Source organism: Nycticebus coucang, chromosome 8, assembly GCF_027406575.1.
Source record: "Nycticebus coucang isolate mNycCou1 chromosome 8, mNycCou1.pri, whole genome shotgun sequence".
Lineage (NCBI taxonomy): Eukaryota > Metazoa > Chordata > Mammalia > Primates > Lorisidae > Nycticebus > Nycticebus coucang.
The window spans coordinates 131,111,119-131,133,020 of record NC_069787.1 but is presented as its reverse complement, the minus strand read 5'-3'; the positions used below and the strand labels follow the sequence as shown (position 1 = coordinate 131,133,020).

The 21,902-nt window shown below is 35.5% G+C and overlaps 1 protein-coding gene across 1 annotated transcript in view; it reads left to right on the top strand.

Moving 5' to 3' along the window:
• The window catches only part of BCHE (butyrylcholinesterase), a 67,154-nt gene extending 53,118 nt beyond the window's left edge, over window positions 1–14,036 (top strand). Inside the window, exons 3-4 of the mRNA XM_053599900.1 lie at window positions 5,019–5,185; window positions 13,178–14,036. Of these exons, the coding sequence (XP_053455875.1) occupies window positions 5,019–5,185; window positions 13,178–13,302 (292 nt within the window). The 3' untranslated portion in view covers window positions 13,303–14,036. The remainder of the gene's footprint in view (window positions 1–5,018; window positions 5,186–13,177) is intronic.
• The last annotated feature ends 7,866 nt before the right edge of the window (window positions 14,037–21,902 follow it).

Genomic DNA, 21,902 nt, shown 5'->3' with positions numbered 1-21,902 from the left:
CAACTGTGGCCATGAACACAGGGGTATGGCCAAACCAAGAAGCTCTCCTGAGCTTTGTGTCTGGAAATCGTGTTGGGGTTTTCTTACACAGGCATGATAAATTGATTCATTACTCATGCAGTGGAAATAAATCTTCAGACCCCTCCCTACCCTAGAGATCGGGCTGCTAAAGGTTCCTAATGTCTAGTCCCATAGTTGGTCTCTCTGGAGGGCCAGTGTTCACTCTCTAATTGTCAGGGTAGCCTGCCTCATCCTGAATCATCTTATTATTAGCCTGAACTATCAGATGCCCACCATAAGGCCCATTGTTAGCATAAACTTTCAGGTACCATGTGAGATTCCAAAGGTTTACAGGTTACTTGGCAGAAACCAGGGACAAAGGCCAATCAAATCTCTTATTAGGCTCCTCCTGCTAACCCTCCCCACGTACACCGACACTTACTGTCCGTTTCTCATACCCTCATTCCTCGTTTTACCAATATCTTCAACACCTGTTGCTGTCTAACATATTACAGATTTTCCTTATGGATACTCTCTATTATTTTTCTCATTGCGTAAAAATTGCAAGGTACAGAAATTTCTACTTTGTTTTTGTTGAATCTCTTGTCATTCACATGTCTTCGATACCAGGAACTCAACAAATATTGCTTGAAACAATAAATTAATTCATATATGAGTCTATGACTATTTTAACATTTAAAATATATATATATATATATATTACAATGTTTCCTCCGAAGGCGCTAATGACAGTGTTATATTTCTGCTGGCCTTTCAATTGATAATTACTAACTAAAGCTTCATTTTATCAGATTTTAAAAAACATTGAAATATTGAAACTTTACCATATTTTAAGATACATTGACAAATAATATTGATTTCAAAATTACTATATAGCTTACTTTAGGAATCAATGTCTGAATTTATAACCAAAAGGGATCTTATTTCCTGTGTTAGGATTGGGTAGGCCAGACCGGGATTCTATCATCCCAAGGAAACCTTATTTGTGAAGTTAGAGGCGTGCTTCTTATTCATGACAAGACATCTTACGGCATTTAAAATTTTCTTCTTTTAATATGTTCATAAAATCAGTTGTCAAATATGTGAAAAGTGGGTGATTTTCTGTAACACAGATGTTAGGGAAAGAAGCCTTGTGACCTTTTTGTTAAACAATGTGTTTAAAACCTCTCAAGCCTACCTAAGATTAAAATTTTAGCAGATAATCTTTAGGCAATTTCACATATCAAAAAGTAGGAAAAAAATCTGATAGTAAAAATAGAGCATAGATTTCTCCATTTTGTGAGATAGAGGCATTATTACTTTAAAATATTGTGTGACAAGAACAGAAAATGTTTTTGAGAAATAGGAAAGTCAAGAGGTTTCAATTTACCTTATAATTTTGAGATCAAAATCAGATAGCACTTTGGAAAGGTGTAGCTGGGAAGTATGTTATGTTTCTAAGTTTTTAATTGATACAGATAGGAAGAGAATTCTGTTTCTTATTATATTTTAATATCTGGGGGAGATTTTCTCAAATTATAAAGTATTCCTTCATTCCAATATCTATTTCAATCATTTTTTGAAAACTTTATCTACATCTATAGGGTAAGGAATTCGATTATCTCTAAATTATAATTCGAAATGTTGTAAGTTCTTTCATAGGACAACGTTTGTTAAATGAACACTAACAGTGTCATTAGTGCTTGGCTCTTGGACTCAAGTACAAGTCATTCCATTTAAGCCACCATCTGCAGACGCCAGAGAGGAATGTGCAGATAAAATGAGACCATGAGTAAATTAGAAGGGAAGTGTGCAATTCAGGAACATAAGAATCGCTGTACCAAATCAGACCAATGGTTTCTCCTGGTTTATTATCCAGCCTCTCGCAGCTGTATTTGTTAGTATTTAAAGCTTTAAAGGAAAGAAAAAAGAAGACATAATTTACCTAGATGAGTGTGCCATCTGTGATCTGGAGAAATTTTCTTCCTGACCTCTTTCCAATAGTCCCCTAAAGCAGAAGGCTTCAGTCCTGCTAGGACATTGGTTTAGCCTGAATAGCTCTGGTTATTAATATTCGTATTAAATCATCCAATTGCTACATAAAATCAACTGGTCCATCAGGAAACTATTTATCTACAAAGCTCCTCAATTCATGGTTGAGCAAGTCTATGATAAAATATGAAATCCTGGTGCTCATTCAATACAAGTTCTTATGACAAAATTGGTCTCTAGATAATCATTCTGGAAGAGTATCTACTTCTCTTTCCAAACACTACTGAATTTAGAAACTTTGGGGAAAAACATTTACCAAATTTCTATCTATTAACAGTCTAAAAAAGCTATTTGTATGATGAATAATTTTATGCAATGAATTTTTAAAAAGTTCGACTAAAGATTTCCTCATATGTTTTTACTGAAGGAAGACTGAATTAAGAGAAAAAAATGAATTGTTTTTCTTATGGTTTTAGTCTTTTGTTTGTGATAGAAATACCTGAAACTGCTTTATAGTATCTTAATTATTCTATATACAGCCTTCATATTAATATTTCTAAAACATTATGTTGACAATAACAATTTAATCGAAAGTCTTTCAAGGATGGTAAGTGCATACAAGTTCAAGTCAAAACCAATTTCCTAGGATGTCAGATCTTAAGGTAATAACACTAAAATCCTAATCTATAACTCTAAAAGTATCTCCTTTCTTTAAGGCTGCATAATATTCCATGGTGTACATGTACCACAATTTATTAATCCATTCATGAATCGATGGGCCTCTTTCATGTTTACATGGATGGAGCTGGAACATATTCTTCTTAGTAAAGTATCTCAAGAATGGAAGAAAAAGTACCCAATATACTCATCCCTACTATGAAACTAATTTAGGGTTTGCACATGAAAGCTATAACCCAGTTACAACCTAAGAATAGGGGGAAGGGGGAAAGGGAGGGGAGGGAGGGGGGAGGTGGGTAGAGGGAAGGGGATTGGTGGGATTTCACAAGCGGTGCATCTTACAAGGGTATATGTGAAGATTGGTAAATGGTCTGTGAAGCTAGTGAATGATGCCCCATGATCATATCAATGTACACAGCTATGATTTAATAAAAAAAATAAATAAAAAATAAATAAATAAAAGTATCTCCTTCTATCCTAGAATCCACAAACACTAGATTCTTGATCATTTTTGAAATAAGAAGCAGACTCATTATTAATGCCTGTGCTAATTCTATCCTCTTTCCCCAGATCTCTCAACTTTTCTTTCTGGTTCAGTTTCTTATTTTCTTTCCTTCCCTCAGCCAGACTCTCATTCCTCAGGCAATTTCCTTCCTGGTATGCAGTGATTGATCTTTCTTCTGACAATTTGACCATTTGTAGTGCCCAGGTTAGACTTGGCTCAGGTTATCTTATATTGTTGGTTCTCTGTTTATGAGTGTTCTCAATTTTACATTCTGTGAGAGAAACTGTATCCCATATACACTTTTGTCTAATTTCAAGGGTCCCCGATCAGCATCCACCTCATAATAATAACAAAAAGCTATATTATAGTAAAATACATAGACTTGTCAGTGACTACTTAGAGCGACGTTAAGAAACTCTTTTAGTTTCTATAACCTTAGTATAGTCTATTATTGAGTGTTTCCAAGGCATAAAGGAACCCAAAATTATAAATTTCTAAAATATAGAGTCAATTATTATTGACTTTAAAGTCACAACAATAAATATGGGAAATATCATCAAGAATAATATGAAGGTTCTGACTGGTCTTAGATACAGGAGATTTTGGAATAAAGAAATTTTATGCAGAAGTAATAGCTGTAGCGAAGGCAAGGAGGAAGATAAAGGAGGCATTAGTTGGGAAGGACGCTTACTTCCTGTGGGCTGACTAATCAGGAAAATCTCCGAGGCTTGGAGCACTGGCTCATGCCTGCCTGCAATCCTGGCACTTTGGAAGGCTGAGTTGGGAGGATTGCTTTGAGCCCAGGAGTTTGCACTTGAGTTTGAGTTTGAGCCCACTCCACCCTGGGCAACAGAGTATGACCCCATCTCAAGAGATAAATAAATAAATAATAAAATGTCTGAGAATAAATTTGGAAATGAGGTAACACCACGTTCGTTAACTTTAATCTGAACTCAGTGGGTGAATTATTGAAGTATTTTTAAATGAAACACAGAATTACAAGAATGTAAGATGAAGTAACGGTGAGGCAGAAAGCAGTTTCTTTGAGGGAGGATGTTATTACACAGTGTGGATGTGTGTAATCAGTCGGAAACACAGGCAGCGTGGATAAGAGCATGTGGAATGAAATACAAGTAAGGGATGCTGAATAGATGGCATTTTTGTGCATTATTAGAAGATGGGGCCAAGGCTAAGAGACGAAAAGAAAACAAAAGCAACATTTCCCATTGTTTAAGTGTGAATGAAGGAGGAATATTTTCTTGCAGTAAAAATATGGCTTCTTCCTGTATGTTAAGTAGCGATGTATGTAACAAAACGATCTTTAAATTTAGATTCCTACAATCTTTTTTTTTTTTTTTTTTTTTGTAGAGACAGAGTTTCACTTTATGGCCCTCCGTAGAGTGCGGTGGCCTCACACAGCTCACAGCAACCTCCAACTCCTGGGCTGAAGCGATTCTCTTGCCTCAGCCTCCTGAGTAGCTGGGACTACAGGCGCCCGCCACAACACTGGCTATTTTTTGGTTGCAGTTTGGCCAGGGCCGGGTTTGAACCCGCCACCCTCGGTATATGGGGCCGGCGCCTTACCGACTGAGCCACAGGCGCCGTTCCGATTCCTATAATCTTAACTAACATAGCACATCAGGGTACTCAGACCACTGACGCCAGGGTTGACATCATCAACATGTATCTATTTTTCCCTAAAAGCGTTCATTAACAGTTTTATAGAATAATATTCTTTTTTAATCTAACATTGATTTCAATATGATAATATTTATTTGTTATCTCATTTATTTAGAAATTATTTATTATTAAATAGTATTTATTTATTATCTCATTTATTTAGAAATCCAAATGGAATGCAGAACAATAGCACACGATGGCCAGTCTTCAAAAGCCCTGAATATAAATACCTGACCTTGAATACGGAGTCATCAAGGATATTCACTAAACTGAGAGCTCAGCAGTGCCGGTTCTGGACACTTTTCTTCCCCAAAGTCTTGGAAATGACAGGTGTGTGTTTTCTAATGGGTGGTTATTTAATAGATATGTGGGTGATGTAAAAGAAGAAAAAAGCAGCCTATCTAAGGCACATGGTAGTGTTAATACTGGAATCTTTGACTTTACACTTACCAGATTCCAGTGAGTATATCATTTATTAACATTCCTCCAGCTTACTCCATCAGCAGCACTGCAGTAGTTAAATAAGGGAACTAAAATATAAATTTTCCCCTTGAGGAACCTAAACTATAGTAGGGGATTTTGAGGAAGGCCCTACTGTTATTCAGATGATTTTTATGGATTTCATGGATAAATGAATAAAGAAATATATGAAATAGACATATATAACCCAAACATAGATATATAAAAATAGATGAAAACAGTATGTTGATAAATAACAGAATCCTTGGTTTCTAGAGAGAATAGAACACCTGATTTAAATGTTAAAAACATAGTCCAAATGGAAAAAACTCCAAAGCATAAATATTTAAAAAATGCAATCCAAATATTTCTAAATATTCTTGAGCTTGAAAAGATTCATCTAAGAACGTGTATTTATATATAAATTGCATAATATCATAAAAATACTAATTTCATTGTTTAATTTTCAGGAAGTGATTTCTTACAAGGATGTAAGTAAATATTATGAAAATTAGTTCAGATTATTATATTATCTTAATATCCATTTTTAAGAATAATTTTAATAAACTTGAGTAATCAAAAACATATTGTCTTAGTCTTTTCTGAGAAAAACGACATACATCTCCAGTTGACTGCCTAATTTTAAAATGCCCAGCTGTTTATATCCCATGTGGATCTTTAAGTCTATTTGCTACTTACGTTTTCCAAATAAAAGTAATTGACTTTCAACCGTCAGACATATTGCTGGCCAGTCCCTCCAGAGTTTCCTCATCATGGTACTTTGTGATTTTCAGGGTATGTTTTAGACATTACAACATAATAGATGCTTTTAGTCTCTAGAGAAGTCTGGAGTTAGTTTCAGGCAATTATGGACATCTCAGAGATATATTTGATTGTTAAAAATGCCTTTTGATTATCAGACATTACTCACCAAAAGTATAATTATGTATGCCACATGTCTGGGAAATGTTTCCAGTGCTCTGTAAATTACCAAATGTTCCGTGATAAGACAGACATCCAGAGATGGGCCTGAGTGTCCCATGCTGGAGCAACAGGGCATTTTGTGGGTCCTGCAGATGTGAATAACAATGAAGTAACTCATTTCATCTCCCAAAGAGATGCCATTTAACATATTACAGACTGCAGAATCTTCTTTTAAAATATTCTTAAATATGATGGTCATAATTTGAGAGAAAATAGTGGATGATTTTAAATGACTCATTTATCACAAGTCAAACTAAGTCCTTGAGATGTATTGCTATTTATGCCTTGATAAAATAAAATTTGAATACCAGAAAATGTACTTCTAAAATATCTCCATTTTGAGTTACTTACCATCCATAGAGCAGGGTGAAAAATAAACTCCAAAGTTTGGGGCCAGCTTTTGCACATGCTGTACAATGCTAAACACATTTCTAGCTTAAGCGAAACGGAGCAATATGGAAACAGTGCACCTACCTCTGGGCATGCACCATGCTTGGGGTGAGCTCCAGTGCATCATGACAACATATACAACATATTATTTCTCAAAAAATTCTCCCACAAGAGTCTTTATATTAGATATATTTTCTAATTTCAAAGTAAATGTAAAATATAATTGCTGCTACCTATGAATCCAGCTGCAGCACGGCAGACCATGAGTCCCCCTGCCTGGAGTTTACCCAAAGTCAGAGGTTTGGCAGACAGAGTGGGTGAAGGCGCTGTAAGTTGTACACACACTGTGATTTGACCGACAGACTGACTGTGTCAGCTGCTCCTGAGGCTAACAGGTGCCTGTCTATGGCCCAATTGTCTACGGCCCAATACTCAAGGCTTTTATTGGTGGCCTTGGGGGCGTGTGTACACAAGGTGCAAAGTGAAAAGGTAACAGTTTCATGTTTCAATTAAATAGACCGTTCTTTGCTCAAGAAAGAAAACTGTCAGGCTGGAGGACAGAGGAGCACTGAACTACAGAGCAAAGAATACTATGGGTAAGATTTAAAGAGGGAAAGTGACAGCCCACAGGTTATATACCTGCTGCTACAGGGTAGTTATCAGTTCCTTTCTAGTGTTATTTATATCCTGTCTCTAAGGTGCTGCTGTCTACCTAGACATATCCAAGACTATTTGCTCATCTATTCTACTGGACAGTCAATCCCGCTACACCCCAAATCCGCCCACTCCAGCCACCTTAGCCGTACATCACAGCAGAAGAGCTGAAACTCAGGGCCATAACCTGCAAAAGATCTAAGGGAAGCCAGCCTACACTAGCTCTCACCCACACATAATTCAAATAAATTTATCCTTAAGACTTGTTTGAACACACACTTTCCTAGCACTTCACTTTCAGACTGTACTTCAGCATACGCCTGTGCTGTTATTGCCTGCACCTGCTTCAAATGTTATCTAAGCCAAATTTTCACGAAGAGGACATCTGCACAATATCTCCTCCTTATTCCAAAAAAGAAAGTTACAGAAGTGACTCTTTAGTAAAGTATCACAAGAACGGAAAAGCAAGCATCCAGTGTACTCAATAATGATATGAAACCAACATGTGAACAACTACATGCCCACAAGAGAGAAAAACATAGTTAAATTCAAGTGAGGGGGTGGAGGGAGGAGGAAGAGGGGAGGAAGGAGGAGAGAAGGTCATTGGTAAAATGTTACCTCATAGGCACAGTGTGAGGGGTGTACCCCACATCCCCCTGGGTGAAGGGCTTAACTGCAACTTGGACTTGAACAAACTCAAATCATGTAACCTAATCATTTGTACTCTTATATTAATCTTATTTGTACTCTCATATTAAATTTAAAAAGAAAAATGGCAGAGTCTCCTAAAATACAGTTAGGTAGTGGGAACAGTGCCCAGAACAATAGAAAGCTCATAAGAGAAGATACTGCCCTAAATCTTGATATGAAGGCAACATGAAGAGAAGCCGGATAAGCAGGAACCAGAGATTATTATTTTGTGGGTAATAATAAGGATTTTAAATTCTATCTTAAGCAAAGTCATTTAGTAATTTTAAATGGGCGACTGACATTTTCTGGTGATTGATTCATAAAAGTATTAGTTTTCACTGAAAAATAGAGTTTTTTCTACATAGTCTCTGTAGCATTTTTTCTTTTCTTTTATTTTTTTTGCAGTTTTGGCCTAGGGTGGGTTTGAACCTGCCACCCCTGGCATATGGGGTCAGCGCCCTACTCCTTTGAGCCACAGGTGCTGCCCTCTCTTTAGCATTTTTAAGAGTAATACATGCTATCAGTGTGATAATTAGTTTTCAGAAGTAGTGCCATTCATCCAAACAGTTGCTTTCGTTTGTTAATTCGTTTCTATTAGAAACTTAATAGCTTCTCTTTTATTTATTTTAGTCATATTGTATATTTTATTTATATTTATTATATTTATTCTTTAAAATTATTCTAAGATCACTTTGTCTTATTTCATTATGAAAGTATTTAACAATAAATATGACTTGGAATATAAATTTGGAAATATACCACGAATCTGCATACAGAGTCGAACCCTGAACAGAAAAGGGGTAGGGACACCAAGTCCTGTGCTGTCAAAACCCACATACAACATTTGACTCCCTCAAAACTTAACTACTAATATCCTTCTCTTGAACAGAAGGCTTACTGACAAATAGTTGAGTTCCACATATTTTGTATATGTATTTACTTACTGTATTCTTACAAAAAAGTAATCTAGAATAAGAAAACGTTATTGATAAATCATAAGGAATCAGAAATATATTTACTATTCATGAGATGAAAGTGGGTTATCATAAAGGTCTTCATTCTTGTTGTTTTTATAAGGAGTGGGCTGAGTAGAACAGGGAGGGGCTGGTCTTGTCTGGGGAGGCAGGAGAGACAGAAGGTAATCCACATAAAAATGGCGGCGCCTGTGGCTCAAAGGAGTAGGGTGCCAGCCCCATTTACCGGAGGTGGCGGGTTCAAGCCCAGCCCTGGCCAAAAACTGCAAAAAAAAAGGAACAGAACAGCTCAAAACCCTATTGTTCAAGGACCAACTTTGTATATACTTCTTTCCTTTTTCTTCTAAAATATGTGCAATTGTAAGTTTGCTTTGCCCTTACATGCAGAAATTTGCTTTGGGGAAATTTTTTCTTTAAATATTTCCATACATCTGTGCACGTGTTGTGAACGTTCACACACTATCTTAACTATTAGAAAAACCTTCTGTTTATATATCGGTATGATCATTCGATGTAAATTGTTATTTTATAAAAATAGATTGCACACCTTTCTTATTGTAAAAAATAAAAACATGAGGACTTTTTTGGGACATGGTAATTAATTTAACACTTTTCAAAACACTTTTTTTTTGGCAAAAGGTAAAATCATCTGTCTGTAAGTTTAAATATTTTTAAAATCTACTAAGCCCTTACTATGTAGTTATATAAATAAAGTTCTCAATATCCTTTTTTTATATCTGCTCTATTTTTATTACAAAAATAATATGAATGAGATGCTTTTATTTATGTTTGTGCTACATATTTGCTCCCGTTCTTTTACTTTTCCTTTTTCTGTATTAGTCAATGTTACATACGCTATTTAAAAGCCATAAACTAAGGGCAAAGGATAATTAGATTTGCTCCATTGTTAATATTATAAATAAAAAGAAACTTTTTCATACATATCATTATATTATATCACCATTGTAGAGTATGAATAAAGACAACCTTGTATATATTCTTTATATGAGAACTGAGAAAGGACTATCTATTGATTCACAATTATCCTTTATAAAAATTAATTAAAATCATAATATATTTTACTAATCATTCTATTTTGTTGACAGTGTCCAAAACACAAAATATTACCAACAAGAAAGAAGATAAAATAATAATAATGCTAAGATCATTTATTATAATTTAAAGTTATTTCTAAAACAAATTAAAAGGTAACGAGGGTTAATCTAATTGAATAAAATGTCACTTCTATATTTGATGAGATTGATCAATATTTGAGGGTGGAATTTAGCATCAACCCCCTACTTTCTAGTTGTCATTTCTACGCATTTCCTTTTCTTCTCTCAGTTAATCAGCATTTTAATCTTTTTATCTTTTCTCACAAGGAATATTTACACTCAGGCAACATTAATCAATGTTCATATGACCATCACTACATTTGTGAACTTTGAGACCCCAGTGGCGTGAAGAGACATTTTATGGCAGGGTAAGATTACAGTCTAGGACACTCACATTATTTAAACATTACATTTCTGTTCTAAGATATAATTATGTTGTAATGACTGTTGAAAAACTTTTGCTTTAGCAATATACAAGCCAATATACAATTAAAGAAAAAAATAAAGTAAGGAGCAGAGGAAGGAGAAAAACTTCTAATTTGAGATTTGATTTATTTCATGGGATTCAAAACTTTTATTTTCTTCTTTATTTGGTGTATTCACTTCCTTCAGATTTTGTTAAAAATAATTAAACATTTTATGTTTTATAATCTCTATCATTGACTATTAGTTCTAAAGGAGAAGAGAACTCAGATTTATAAAGTGTGTACTAAAAAGTGTTTTAAAAACACTAAATTGTATAGACATCTGATTATGACATATAGAAAATAAATCTACATTTATATGACTAAGTAGATTTTGTATCATTTCATGAACAAAAAAATAAGATTTTTTCTATAATAAAATTCATGATCTAAATGATGACTACTAATAATTTTTGCTATATAATACTTTTGTTTTGTCCTGAGCTTTAGAGTTGTTATTTTGTGTATCAAGAAAATATTTAATTATAATTTTAAAAGATCATAAAAATGAATAATTTGGCATTCTAGTTAACACTTTTCTTCCACATGTAATACTTTTTGACCCTTTAGAAAAGTTCAATTATTCATAAAAAATTATAGTCATTAACCTTTTTAAAGGCTTTTAACCTTTTTAAACCTTTTTATTTAAAAGTGCGATATTTTATATATATTTGCAAATATTGGTTCAATGTTCAAGCATTTTGAATGTTTCAAACCTAAATATACCCTAAATTACAAAGGATATTTTAATGGCTATGCAAAAGTTTTAAATATTTTGATTTCCATATAAACTTAAAATGAATCACTGATACTCCAAATTAATATCTTACAAGATTGCAATTAAGTTTAAAGTGTATATTATTATAAAAATAATTGCAAGTTCCTATTTTTAGGGTACTTGAAATTACTTAAAATTTTGTTTTTAGTTTAGTGACTATAGCTTAATATTGTATAAGTTTTAAAAGAGAACCACAAGTGTACAAGATGCTTATAGACTTAAATGATTTAAACCATTATCTAACCTTATGATATATATTTATATAAATACTAGAAATATATATCTTAAAAGTTTGTAATTTTATAGTCTCTATTGCTGACACACTATATTCTTTAATATAGTATAGTTTTAAGTAAAACAGGCTTTCAAGGTTCTTGAAGGATATAGGCCTTTTTTAGTTTACTGCCTCACATTATTTCTGGCTAATCACTTCTTTATCCAGATTCATACATATACTTTGCAAACTGGTAGAAGCTGAGATTGTTTTAGTCACGTTCATACTTTATCAAGCAGTTAAGAAACTGCATGGTAGGTGAATGAAACAAAGAGTAAGCATTGTTTGGAATTAATATACATTTTAATTAGGGAAAAATCTATATAGAATGACAACTACAAAGTTATCCTTATGCCTTAGTAAACAACACAGGCCTCCTGTGTTTATGAGTTTGCATCCATGGATTCAACAACTGCAGATTCAGAATATTAGATTAAAAAATTTCATCTATGCTGAGCACATTCAGACTTTTTTCCTTGTCAGTATTCCCTACACAATATAAAATAACAACTATTCACATAGCATGTATATTATATTAGGTTAAATGATTTGGGGCATGTTTTAACATATTTGGGAGAATGTGCATGTGTTACATGCAGACATTATGCCATTTCATATCAAGGACAAGAGCAGCCAGGGATTCTGGTATCTGTGACAATCCCAACACCAATTTGCCATGGCTCCCAAGGGTCAACTGTATTTATATAAAATTTTCATCAGAAGTAATATACTGCTATATAATTATGTCCGTGAATGAGATGCATTTAATTAAATTTTTGTTACGTTAAAGGGGGGGATAAAAGAAGGTGATATCTGGGTGGTGACTGTGGCTCAAAGGAGTAGGGTGCAGGTCACATATATTGGAGGTGGTGGGTTCAAACCCACCTTCGGCCAAAAATTACAAAAAAAAAAAAAAGAAAAAAGAAGAAAGTGATATCTATTGTAGTACCTTCTTGGAAACTAAAGAAAAACATAATAAAATATAATTTTACACGAGGTAATATATGAGCTATCTTTTTGTATATTTGCATACTACCTATATATTTCATACATGTATACTATTTGCATTTTATACAATATGTAAACATTTATTAAAAGTTTTTCAGGTAGAGAGGGAAGTTGTTAATGAACAATGAAGAAGAAATGAAACATAAAAAATTGGGCGGCTCCTGTGGCTTAGTGGGTAGGGCGCTGGCCCCATATATGGAGGGTGGTGGGTTCAAACCCAGCCCCGGCCAAATTGCAACAAAAAAATAGCCGGGCGTTGTGGCAGGTGCCTGTAGTCCCAGCTACTTGGGAGACTGAGGCAAGAGAATCGCCTAAACCCAGGAGTTGGAGGTTGCTGTGAGCTGTGATGCCACAGCACTTTACTGAGGGTGATAAAGGGAAACTCTGTCTCTAAAAGAAAAAAAAAAAAAACAGAAAAAATTTACTGTGAAGTGTACTTGGAGAAACTGACATCTGTAATCAAATTTATTTTTCAATTAATGTAAACAGAAATTAAAATTTAGATTAATGCAACTTATTCCATGTTTTACAGGAAATATTGATGAAGCAGAACAGGAGTGGAAAGCAGGATTTCATCGCTGGAGCAATTACATGATGGACTGGAAAAATCAATTTAACGATTACACTAGCAAGAAAGAAAGCTGCGTGGGTCTCTAATTAATAGATTTACCCTTTCTGGAATCTGTACTTTCCTGTAGATTAAGGTAAAAATATCAGTAGCTCTCTCCCATACCTAGAAAGAAAGCTATTATATAGCTGAAACAGTAATGCCAGAGGATAATATTGATCACAGCTGAAATAGTAATGCCAAAGGATAATATTGATCACTCACACTTTCTCTTAGTATTTCACTCAGCGTGTCAGAGCCCAATGGCTATAACATGTTTCATTAAATTTCACAATATAAAGTTCAACAGTTAATTATATGCATATTAAATGGCCTCTTGCTTCAATCTCTTCTCCTTTGAATAACTTTACGTTTTTCTCTTATTTCTTTTGTTGTTTTCTTCTAAAAATGATCAGTGTTCTTTTAGCAGGGCGTTGTGGTGGGCACCTGCAGTCCTAGTTATTCGGAAGGCTGAGAAAGGAGAATCGCGGGAGCCCAGGAGTTTGAGGTTGCTGTGAGTGATGATGGCACCATGGCACTCTACCAAAGGCAACAGAGTGAGACTTTGTCTCAGGAAAAAAATGTAAAATAAAATAAAAACTTAAAAATTATCAGTGCTCTGCTTTTAGTCACATATGTCTTTTTACCATCACTCATAAAAAGGTATTTTTTAAGTGAATTAAGCCTTTGAGCACTAGATACCATAATTTACAGTATTGTGTCTTCTAATTAACTTCTAAATTTAATGTAAATAAGGGCTATTAAAATAAACACAGAAAATCATTGTCACTTTGTCACTTTTTTATATAAAGGAAATAAAGGATCTTAATATAAGAGACTCAGTCACTTGGGAACATCTTATAATAGAAACAAAATATCACTACCAAGAGATACAATATAAAATAATATAGTTATAGCCATATATATGTTTTAAAATATGTAGGATTAGAGTCCTCACATTCTATTCCTCATGCATTCAACTCTTGTTCCTCCTCACTTTCTCCAATTCCAACTTTCCCCAAACATGTACATAAGTGATTACCCTTCCTATGACCCCCAAATAAAAAAGTGGGTGAGGAGAAGTCTAAAGGTACAAGTAATGTACTGTATGGGTTGGGGTATTCCCTGCTGGACCCAGAAATATTACATATTAAAATTTTAATAAATAAATTGTTTAATTCCAGGAGAAAGATGCTTATATTTCTTGCAGAAAAATTATTTTTGCAATTTAGGCAATTACAAAGCTATGTTTAATAGCATGTCTGACATATCCCAGTAAATGAATTCATTGAGTGTTTCATTCAAGGGAAGAACTTTGGGGATTTTAAGTTTCAGGAAAGGGGAGTGCCTTTGATTATGCTAATTAAGTATTAACAATTTACACCCAGGATAGGACAAAGTAGTCTATAGGCCTGTCTGCTGCTGGTTAAAGTATGTCCCTTTGAACACAGCCATAAAAATTTATCTACAGTTCAGTTCTGTATGGGTCTACCATTTTCACTCAAGGAGTCTCAGAGTTCTTGGTACTTTAGAGATAGTTGTCATGAAAGCAAAGAATGTTTTGCTATCACTTAAGTACTACTACAAATAAAGTTTTTTGCTTTCTAGTTTTTTCCTTATTCCAAATGAAACAACCACACAAAGAATAGATAAATTCTCAGGATTTCTATTACACCACATTAGCTGGGTTTCAAATGCCATTCTATAGGATTCAAGTCTGTTTCTCTGAATCACTTTAGTCTCTAGAAATACATAAAATGGCAGGTAGATATATATGAAATAACAGGTTGATACCTTGTCGACATTATTAAAGACCCTTTAACAACTTACTTGGTAAGATCAAGAATTTGAAAAGGGAACTCGCATTTGCAGACCCTTTAACTTCCATCATATTTCCAGTCTTAGGAAAAGATTCCATACACTATAATACTAATTGGTTTGCTCTTGATTCATACCTACACACTCCTTGATCTACTCAGAGGCATTTACCTAAATACAACACGAATCTACCACTCCCAAAAGCATTTTGCTTATATAAAGCTTCTTTTAAAATGAAGATGATCAGGAAAATAAGAAATGTAAGCGCTTTAAATTAAATGTTCTTAATGTAAAGGTAAATCAGAAGTTTATTTATCAAAACAATCTTGATGGAATGTTCAGATTGTCAAAAAATAGATCAAAAACCTCTAGATTTAGGACTACATGGACATATATGCACACAAGCATACTTATCATACACCCATGTATTACAGTCTATTACTGTCCCACCTGACATTAGAGTGAAGAAATTCTCTACATGACGACATGAGAGGGTGCTTTGAAAGCTACAAAGGGAGAACCTATGATGGTCATAATGTGATTATCCAAATAAGTATTAAAAACCATACAAGGCGGTGCCTGTGGCTTAAAGGAGTAGGGCCCTGGCTCCATATACTGGAGGTGTCGGATTCAAACCCAGCCCTGGCCAAAAACTGCAAAAAGAAAAAAAAAACTAAATAAAATAATAAAAATATTTATAAATATAATATATATTTATTGCATGTAAATAATATTAAAAGTGACATATGTATATCATAATATATTTTAAATGAGGGCCAGTTGTCATTTTTGATATGGCACTGGCAAGCATGACTGTAATTGAAAAACACTGTATTTATAAATTAATTTAAGAGAGATAGATTACATTGTGTCATCAGTAATTTATTAAAGAATATTTTCAACCAAAATATGGACAAGGCATTAGGGGTTTGTACTGGAGGGGCAGAACTGATAAAAAACTCTATAAAGACACACCATAAATTTAATACTATGTCAAATGGAAACATCAAAAACTAACACATTTCTAAAAAGATAAAGTAAGGCTTTTTGATTTTTTTGTTCACAATTAGACCCAGCTTCTGTTGATTAGCTTTTGATAATCTCTCTTGTCCCTGATCTAAAATTTCACCATTGGAGTTACCAATTTATGAGCTCACAAGGCCTTTGGAGAGGCATGATGATTTTAGAGGTAAATCTAACACCAATAGCTATATACACACTTCACAAAATCCTGTACGCCTCCCAAAAATGAGGGTGATTTTTTTCTCCAGACATTGCTCATTTTCCCAGCTTAGTTTACACTTACAGGTAAAAAAAAAAAAAAAAAAAAAAAAAACACATCAATTTTCAAGGCAATTGATATTATAAGATTTACCTCTGGATTTGTACTTAGAAACTGCTTGCACGATGCTGCCATAGACTGTTTTTTGCTTGTTGACTGAGAAGACAAATGGGATGCTGAAATTACAGCTGAGTCCACTTGTACCATGTGTGAACAAAATTGCACTGTGAATCTCGGGGGAACATGAAGTGAAAAGAACGTGAAAGAAGAAGAGATGGAAGACCCGGGGGGAAGAGAAGAAAGAGGGGGGATGATCACTGTGGCTACCTGGAACTGAGTTTATTCAAATGCTATCTAGGCACTTGAGGGTTAATAACTTGTGAAGTTATTAAAAATTCCAATATATAGGCCGTGCCTCATAGTAATTAAATCACAAAGTGAGTGTGGGATCTAGGCATCAGTATTTTTTAATGATCCCTAGTTTGTTCCAATATGCAATAAAGTTTGGAAACCAATGACCCATTTGAGATGGTTAATTTAAAGAACTAGGGGGATATCCATACAATTTCAGTACTCAAAAGCACATAACTATAAAATGTGCAATTATATGTGAGAAGGAATTGCACTTATTACCACTATCCAGAAACTAATTGTTTTTCTCCAAACAAAAAACTGTAACAGTGTAACAGAGATTGGTGAATGCTCATAATAAATTTCAGGGACACACTTACTTTCCAACATCTATACACTATAAATACCACTTTTCATTACTTTTACATTACATTACTGCCTTGAGGAGAGGTATGTTTGAAAAATAAGATAGAGTAAATGAAATACATATATAATATTTATGGTGCTTTATATAATAGTGGTTGTTACAGAAATTCATTGTTTAATTTGAATTAATATGGAATTTGCTTACTTGACTATAGTTAATAGCAACAATTCAGATTCAACATAAAGTATTATAAATTTAATTCCTATTTCCCCATGTACTCGTGTTAAGAACTATCTTGTGACCTCATAAATTTGAATAATCCTTCTACTGAAGCTCATAACAAAATGTTAGGATTAATTACTTAATTATTACAGAATTAAGTATGTTAGTAGTAATATTTTTTCCATATATAAAGTATTAGCAGATTTGTTTTTGATTTTGGTTTTTTTTTTGCTTGTGGCAATAAGTGCATTACCAAGGTAGGAGGCAAGATGGCTGATGGGAGCCAGATTTCCACAGAGGCTCCCAGCCAGAAGAAGAGTTAAAGGACAGAAGTTTAACAAGTAAGCTGATGGTTTGGAGCTGAGCCAACAGAGAAGATTGAAGGGCACACATCACCCCTGCTAAGGCAAGTTGCAACCTCAAGGAAACAAACAATAGGTACAAAACTCATCACCAAGTGGAAGGGAGCCACCCCCCCCCCATAAGAACAGCTGAAAGTATACATTCTACAAAAAAGTGAGCAGAGTTCAGATCTCCTCCTATATTATCCCATGGGAGAGACCCTGTAAATACTAGAACTCCTTCCCCAGAGAGGACCCACTAGTGTGCCATGGCACTTTCCCACCAGTCATAAAAATGAACATAAACTCTACTTGCAATTCTGAACTCCCAGCACTCCCCTCCACTCTCACCCTGAGGTCTGGAAACCTGGCCCCATGGAGATTCTTGGGCATTTTCTAGAGCAGTGTGGACAAGGTGTGGGCTGTTAGAAGTCTGTTCTGAATCAGTGGCATATGTGTAAAGCAGGGACTGTGGAGTGAGGGAGCCATAAGGGAGAGCCATACAGCACAGCAGCAGCAAGGCAGGAACAATAAGGGCTCACACACCTGATGATATTTTAGAGAAACACTTCCCACCTCTTAGCAAACAGAGGGAGCCGGGCCTCTACTCCAGTGGCAGCCATAGGTGGAACAGATCTGGGACAGAAGCACAGGCCCTGTGAACAAAGGGTATGCCTGATGTGATACCTGCCTGGGCAGAGTGCAGTGGGGACAGAGACTAGAATACGTCCATGCAGAGGCAGCATATTCCCAGGGCAGGGCTAGGTCAGAATTGCTGCTTTTGTAAGCACAAGATGCACCTGGCCTCAAGAGGAGCATAGTTGGGACAAAAGCAGGCATGGCAGCAACATCAGTCCAGTGAGGGGCAAGACCTGAGAGCCATTTGTGAACTCTAACCACACCCACCCCAAAACAGAGTGCAATGGAGACAGAAACACCAGCTATGTGAGAACTGATGCAGCAGCATTGGCACAGGGCGAGGCTGAGTCTCAGTTTCTGTGAACTTAAACAGCACCTGGCCGGCAGGGGAATGTAACTGGGACAGAAAAGCAATTTCTGCAAGAATACAAGTGGCAGCAACATCAGTCTGGGGTGGGACTGGTACTAAGTGAAACTCCCCAGCTTCCATTAAGCACTCGAGGTAGTCAGGCTTCAGCTCTGCCTGTTGCCTGGTGTCAGAGTGCAGTGGGTCTAGCTAAGGAGACATAGCTCTCCCTGTAACTCAGGCAGGTGCAAACCCATGGTGCATCTGTTCATTGGAGGAAACTGTGTCACAGCCCTGCGGAGTTGCCAGTGACTGGGTGTGACAGAGGTGCAAGGTTGGGAAGGAGGCCTTCCTGAAATAATTCATTTGCTGGGTGGGCCCTTCTGAATCCACGGAGCACTGGAGTGAGTCATATTCAAGGTGCCAGCAGACTCTTGCTATCTAGTTGCTGGAGATTTTTTTTTTATTATTAAATCATAACTGTATACATTGATATGATCATGGGGCATCATACACTCGCTTCATAGACCATTTGACACATTTATTTTATCACAGTGATTAACATAGCTGGAGACTTTTTGAACTCTCTCACTTGAGACTGGGTGCTGACTGGAACAATTGATTTGGAATTCTTAACCTGGGCCAATCACTTGAGGGCCATCTAAGGTGGTACCCTGGTTGTGGTTGTGGGAAGGTTTAATTTTCCTTTTCCAGTTGTTGCCCATGGGGGTGGGGTCTGTTAGTTGCTTGTATTTCTCCACAGCTGAGACTTCAACCCAGAGTTACTGATTCACTAGGATTGGACAGAGACCAGCTGAAAACAAGGCAGAGTCACTTACCCCTACCACACCAAGCAGTGTCTCAGGCTATTGTACTGTGTGGGTGTTTTGCAAAGCTATAGGGGAAAAGTTACAGTCATCAGTCCCAGCTCTTGCCAAAGAGATGGTTAATCCCTACTCCAGGAGCCCCCAATCCAATTTCACCTTACCTGCTCACTAGCCAAACAGTGAAAAATAATCCTGGGGTGGAATCGGTGGAAAACCTCCAGAAACATGAACAACCAGAGTAGATCAACTCCCCCAAGGAATGACAAGGTGGACACACCAGAAGATTCCATTCATAAACAAATGGCTGAGATGTCAGAAATCAAATTCAGAATTTGGATTGCAAATAAGATTAAAAGAATGGAGGTAAAGTTGGAATTAGAAATTCAAGGAGCAGTTGAAAAGTTGTCTCAAGAATTCAATGAATTCAAAGACAAAATCACCAAAGATTTTGACACATTGAGGCAAGAACTTGCAGCCCTCAAAGATCTGAGAAATACAGTAGAATCCCTCAGTAACAGAATGGAGAAAGAAGAAGAAAGGATTTCTGACATTGAAGACAAAGCTTTTGAACACTCTCAAATGCTCAAAGTGGAAGAGAAGTGTAGACTAAAAATAGATCATTCTCTCAGAGAGCTCTGGGATAATTAAAAGAAAACTAATATTCGTCTTATAGGAATTCTTGAAAGCAACAAGGTTGCTTTCAAAAGCCCAGATGCTCTACTCCAAGAGGTAATCAAGGAGAACTTCCCAAACATGGCAAGAGATTCTAAAATTCAGATAGCAGTTTCAGAGACCCAGTAAAACTCAACCCAAATAGGGCTTTTCCCAGACACATCATAATTGACTTCACAAAAGTTAATGTGAAGGAGAAAATTCTGCAAGCAGCCAGATGTAAGAAAGCTATAACCTACAAGAAGAATATTAGAATGACTGCAGATCTTGCTGCTGAAACTTTTCAAGCTAGAAGAGGGTGATCATCAACCTTTACCCTCCTAAACAAAATAACTTTCAACCCAGGATCCTGTGTCCAGCTAAACTGAGTTAATTTATGGTGGAGAAATTAAATACTTTAATGACATTCACATATTGAAGAAATTTGCTGTAACTAAGCCAGCTCTCCAGGATACACCAAGCAGGTGTATAATTATGATCAAGTAGGTTTTATCCTAAGGTCTCAAGGCTGGTTCAATATACATAAATCTGTAAATATAATGCATCACAGAAACAAAATAAAAAACAAAGATCATATGATGCTCTCAATTGATGCAGAAAAAGCTTTTGATAATATCCAGCATCCTTTCATGATTCAGAACACTTAAGAAAATAGGTATAGAAGGGACATTTCTTAAACTGATAGAGGCCATCTACAGCAAACCCACAGCTAATATCACATTGAATGGAGTTAAATTGAAATAATTTCTAGTCAGATCAGGAACCAGGCAAGGTTGCCCATTGTCTCCACTACTTTTTAACATTGTAATAGAAGTCTTAGCCATGGAAATGAGGCAAGAAAAGGTGATCAAGGGTATCCATATAGGATCAGAGGTGATCAAACTTTCACTCTTCACAGATGATATAATTTTTTATCTGGAAATCCCCAGGGATTCAACGACAAAACTCTTAGAAGTGCTTAAGGAATACAGAAATGTCTCAGGTTACAAAATCAATACTCACAAATCTGTAGCCTTTATATACACCAGCAATAGTCAAGCTGAAAAAACCATCAAGGATTCTATTCCATTCCAGTAATGCCAAAGAAGATGAAATAATTAGAAGTTTACCTAACAAAGGCCATGAAATACATCTACCTGTCTGTTTTTGTGCCAGTACCAGGCTGTTTTGATCACTTTCGATTTACAGTATAGACTGAGGTCTGGTAGCATGATTCCTCCTGCTTTGTTTTTAATTCTGAGTAAGGTCTTGGCTATTTGAGGTTTTTTCTGATTCCATATAAAATAAAGTCTTTTTTTTTTTTGAGATATTTAAAGTATAACAGTGGAGCTTTAATAAAGATTGCATTAAAATTGTATATCGCTTTGGGTAGTATGGACATTTTAACAATGTTGTTTCTTCCCAGCCAGGAGCATGATATGTTTTTCTATTTGTTAACATTTTCAGCTATTTCTTTTCTTAGAGTTTCATAGTTCTCTTTATAGAGATTTTTCGCATCCTTTGTTAGATAAACTCCCAAATATTTCATCTTCATTGGCACTATTGTGAATAGAATAGAGTCCTTGACTGTTTTTTAGCTTGACTATTGTTGGTATATATAAAGGCTACTGATTTATGAATGTTGATTTTGTAACCTGAAACGCTGCTGTATTCCTTGATCACTTCTAAGAGTTTGTAGTAGGAACCCTGGTGTTTTCCAGATATACAATCATATCATCTGCAAAGAGTGAAAGTCTGATCTCTTCTGACCCTATATAGATATCATTGATCGCCTTTTCTTCCCTA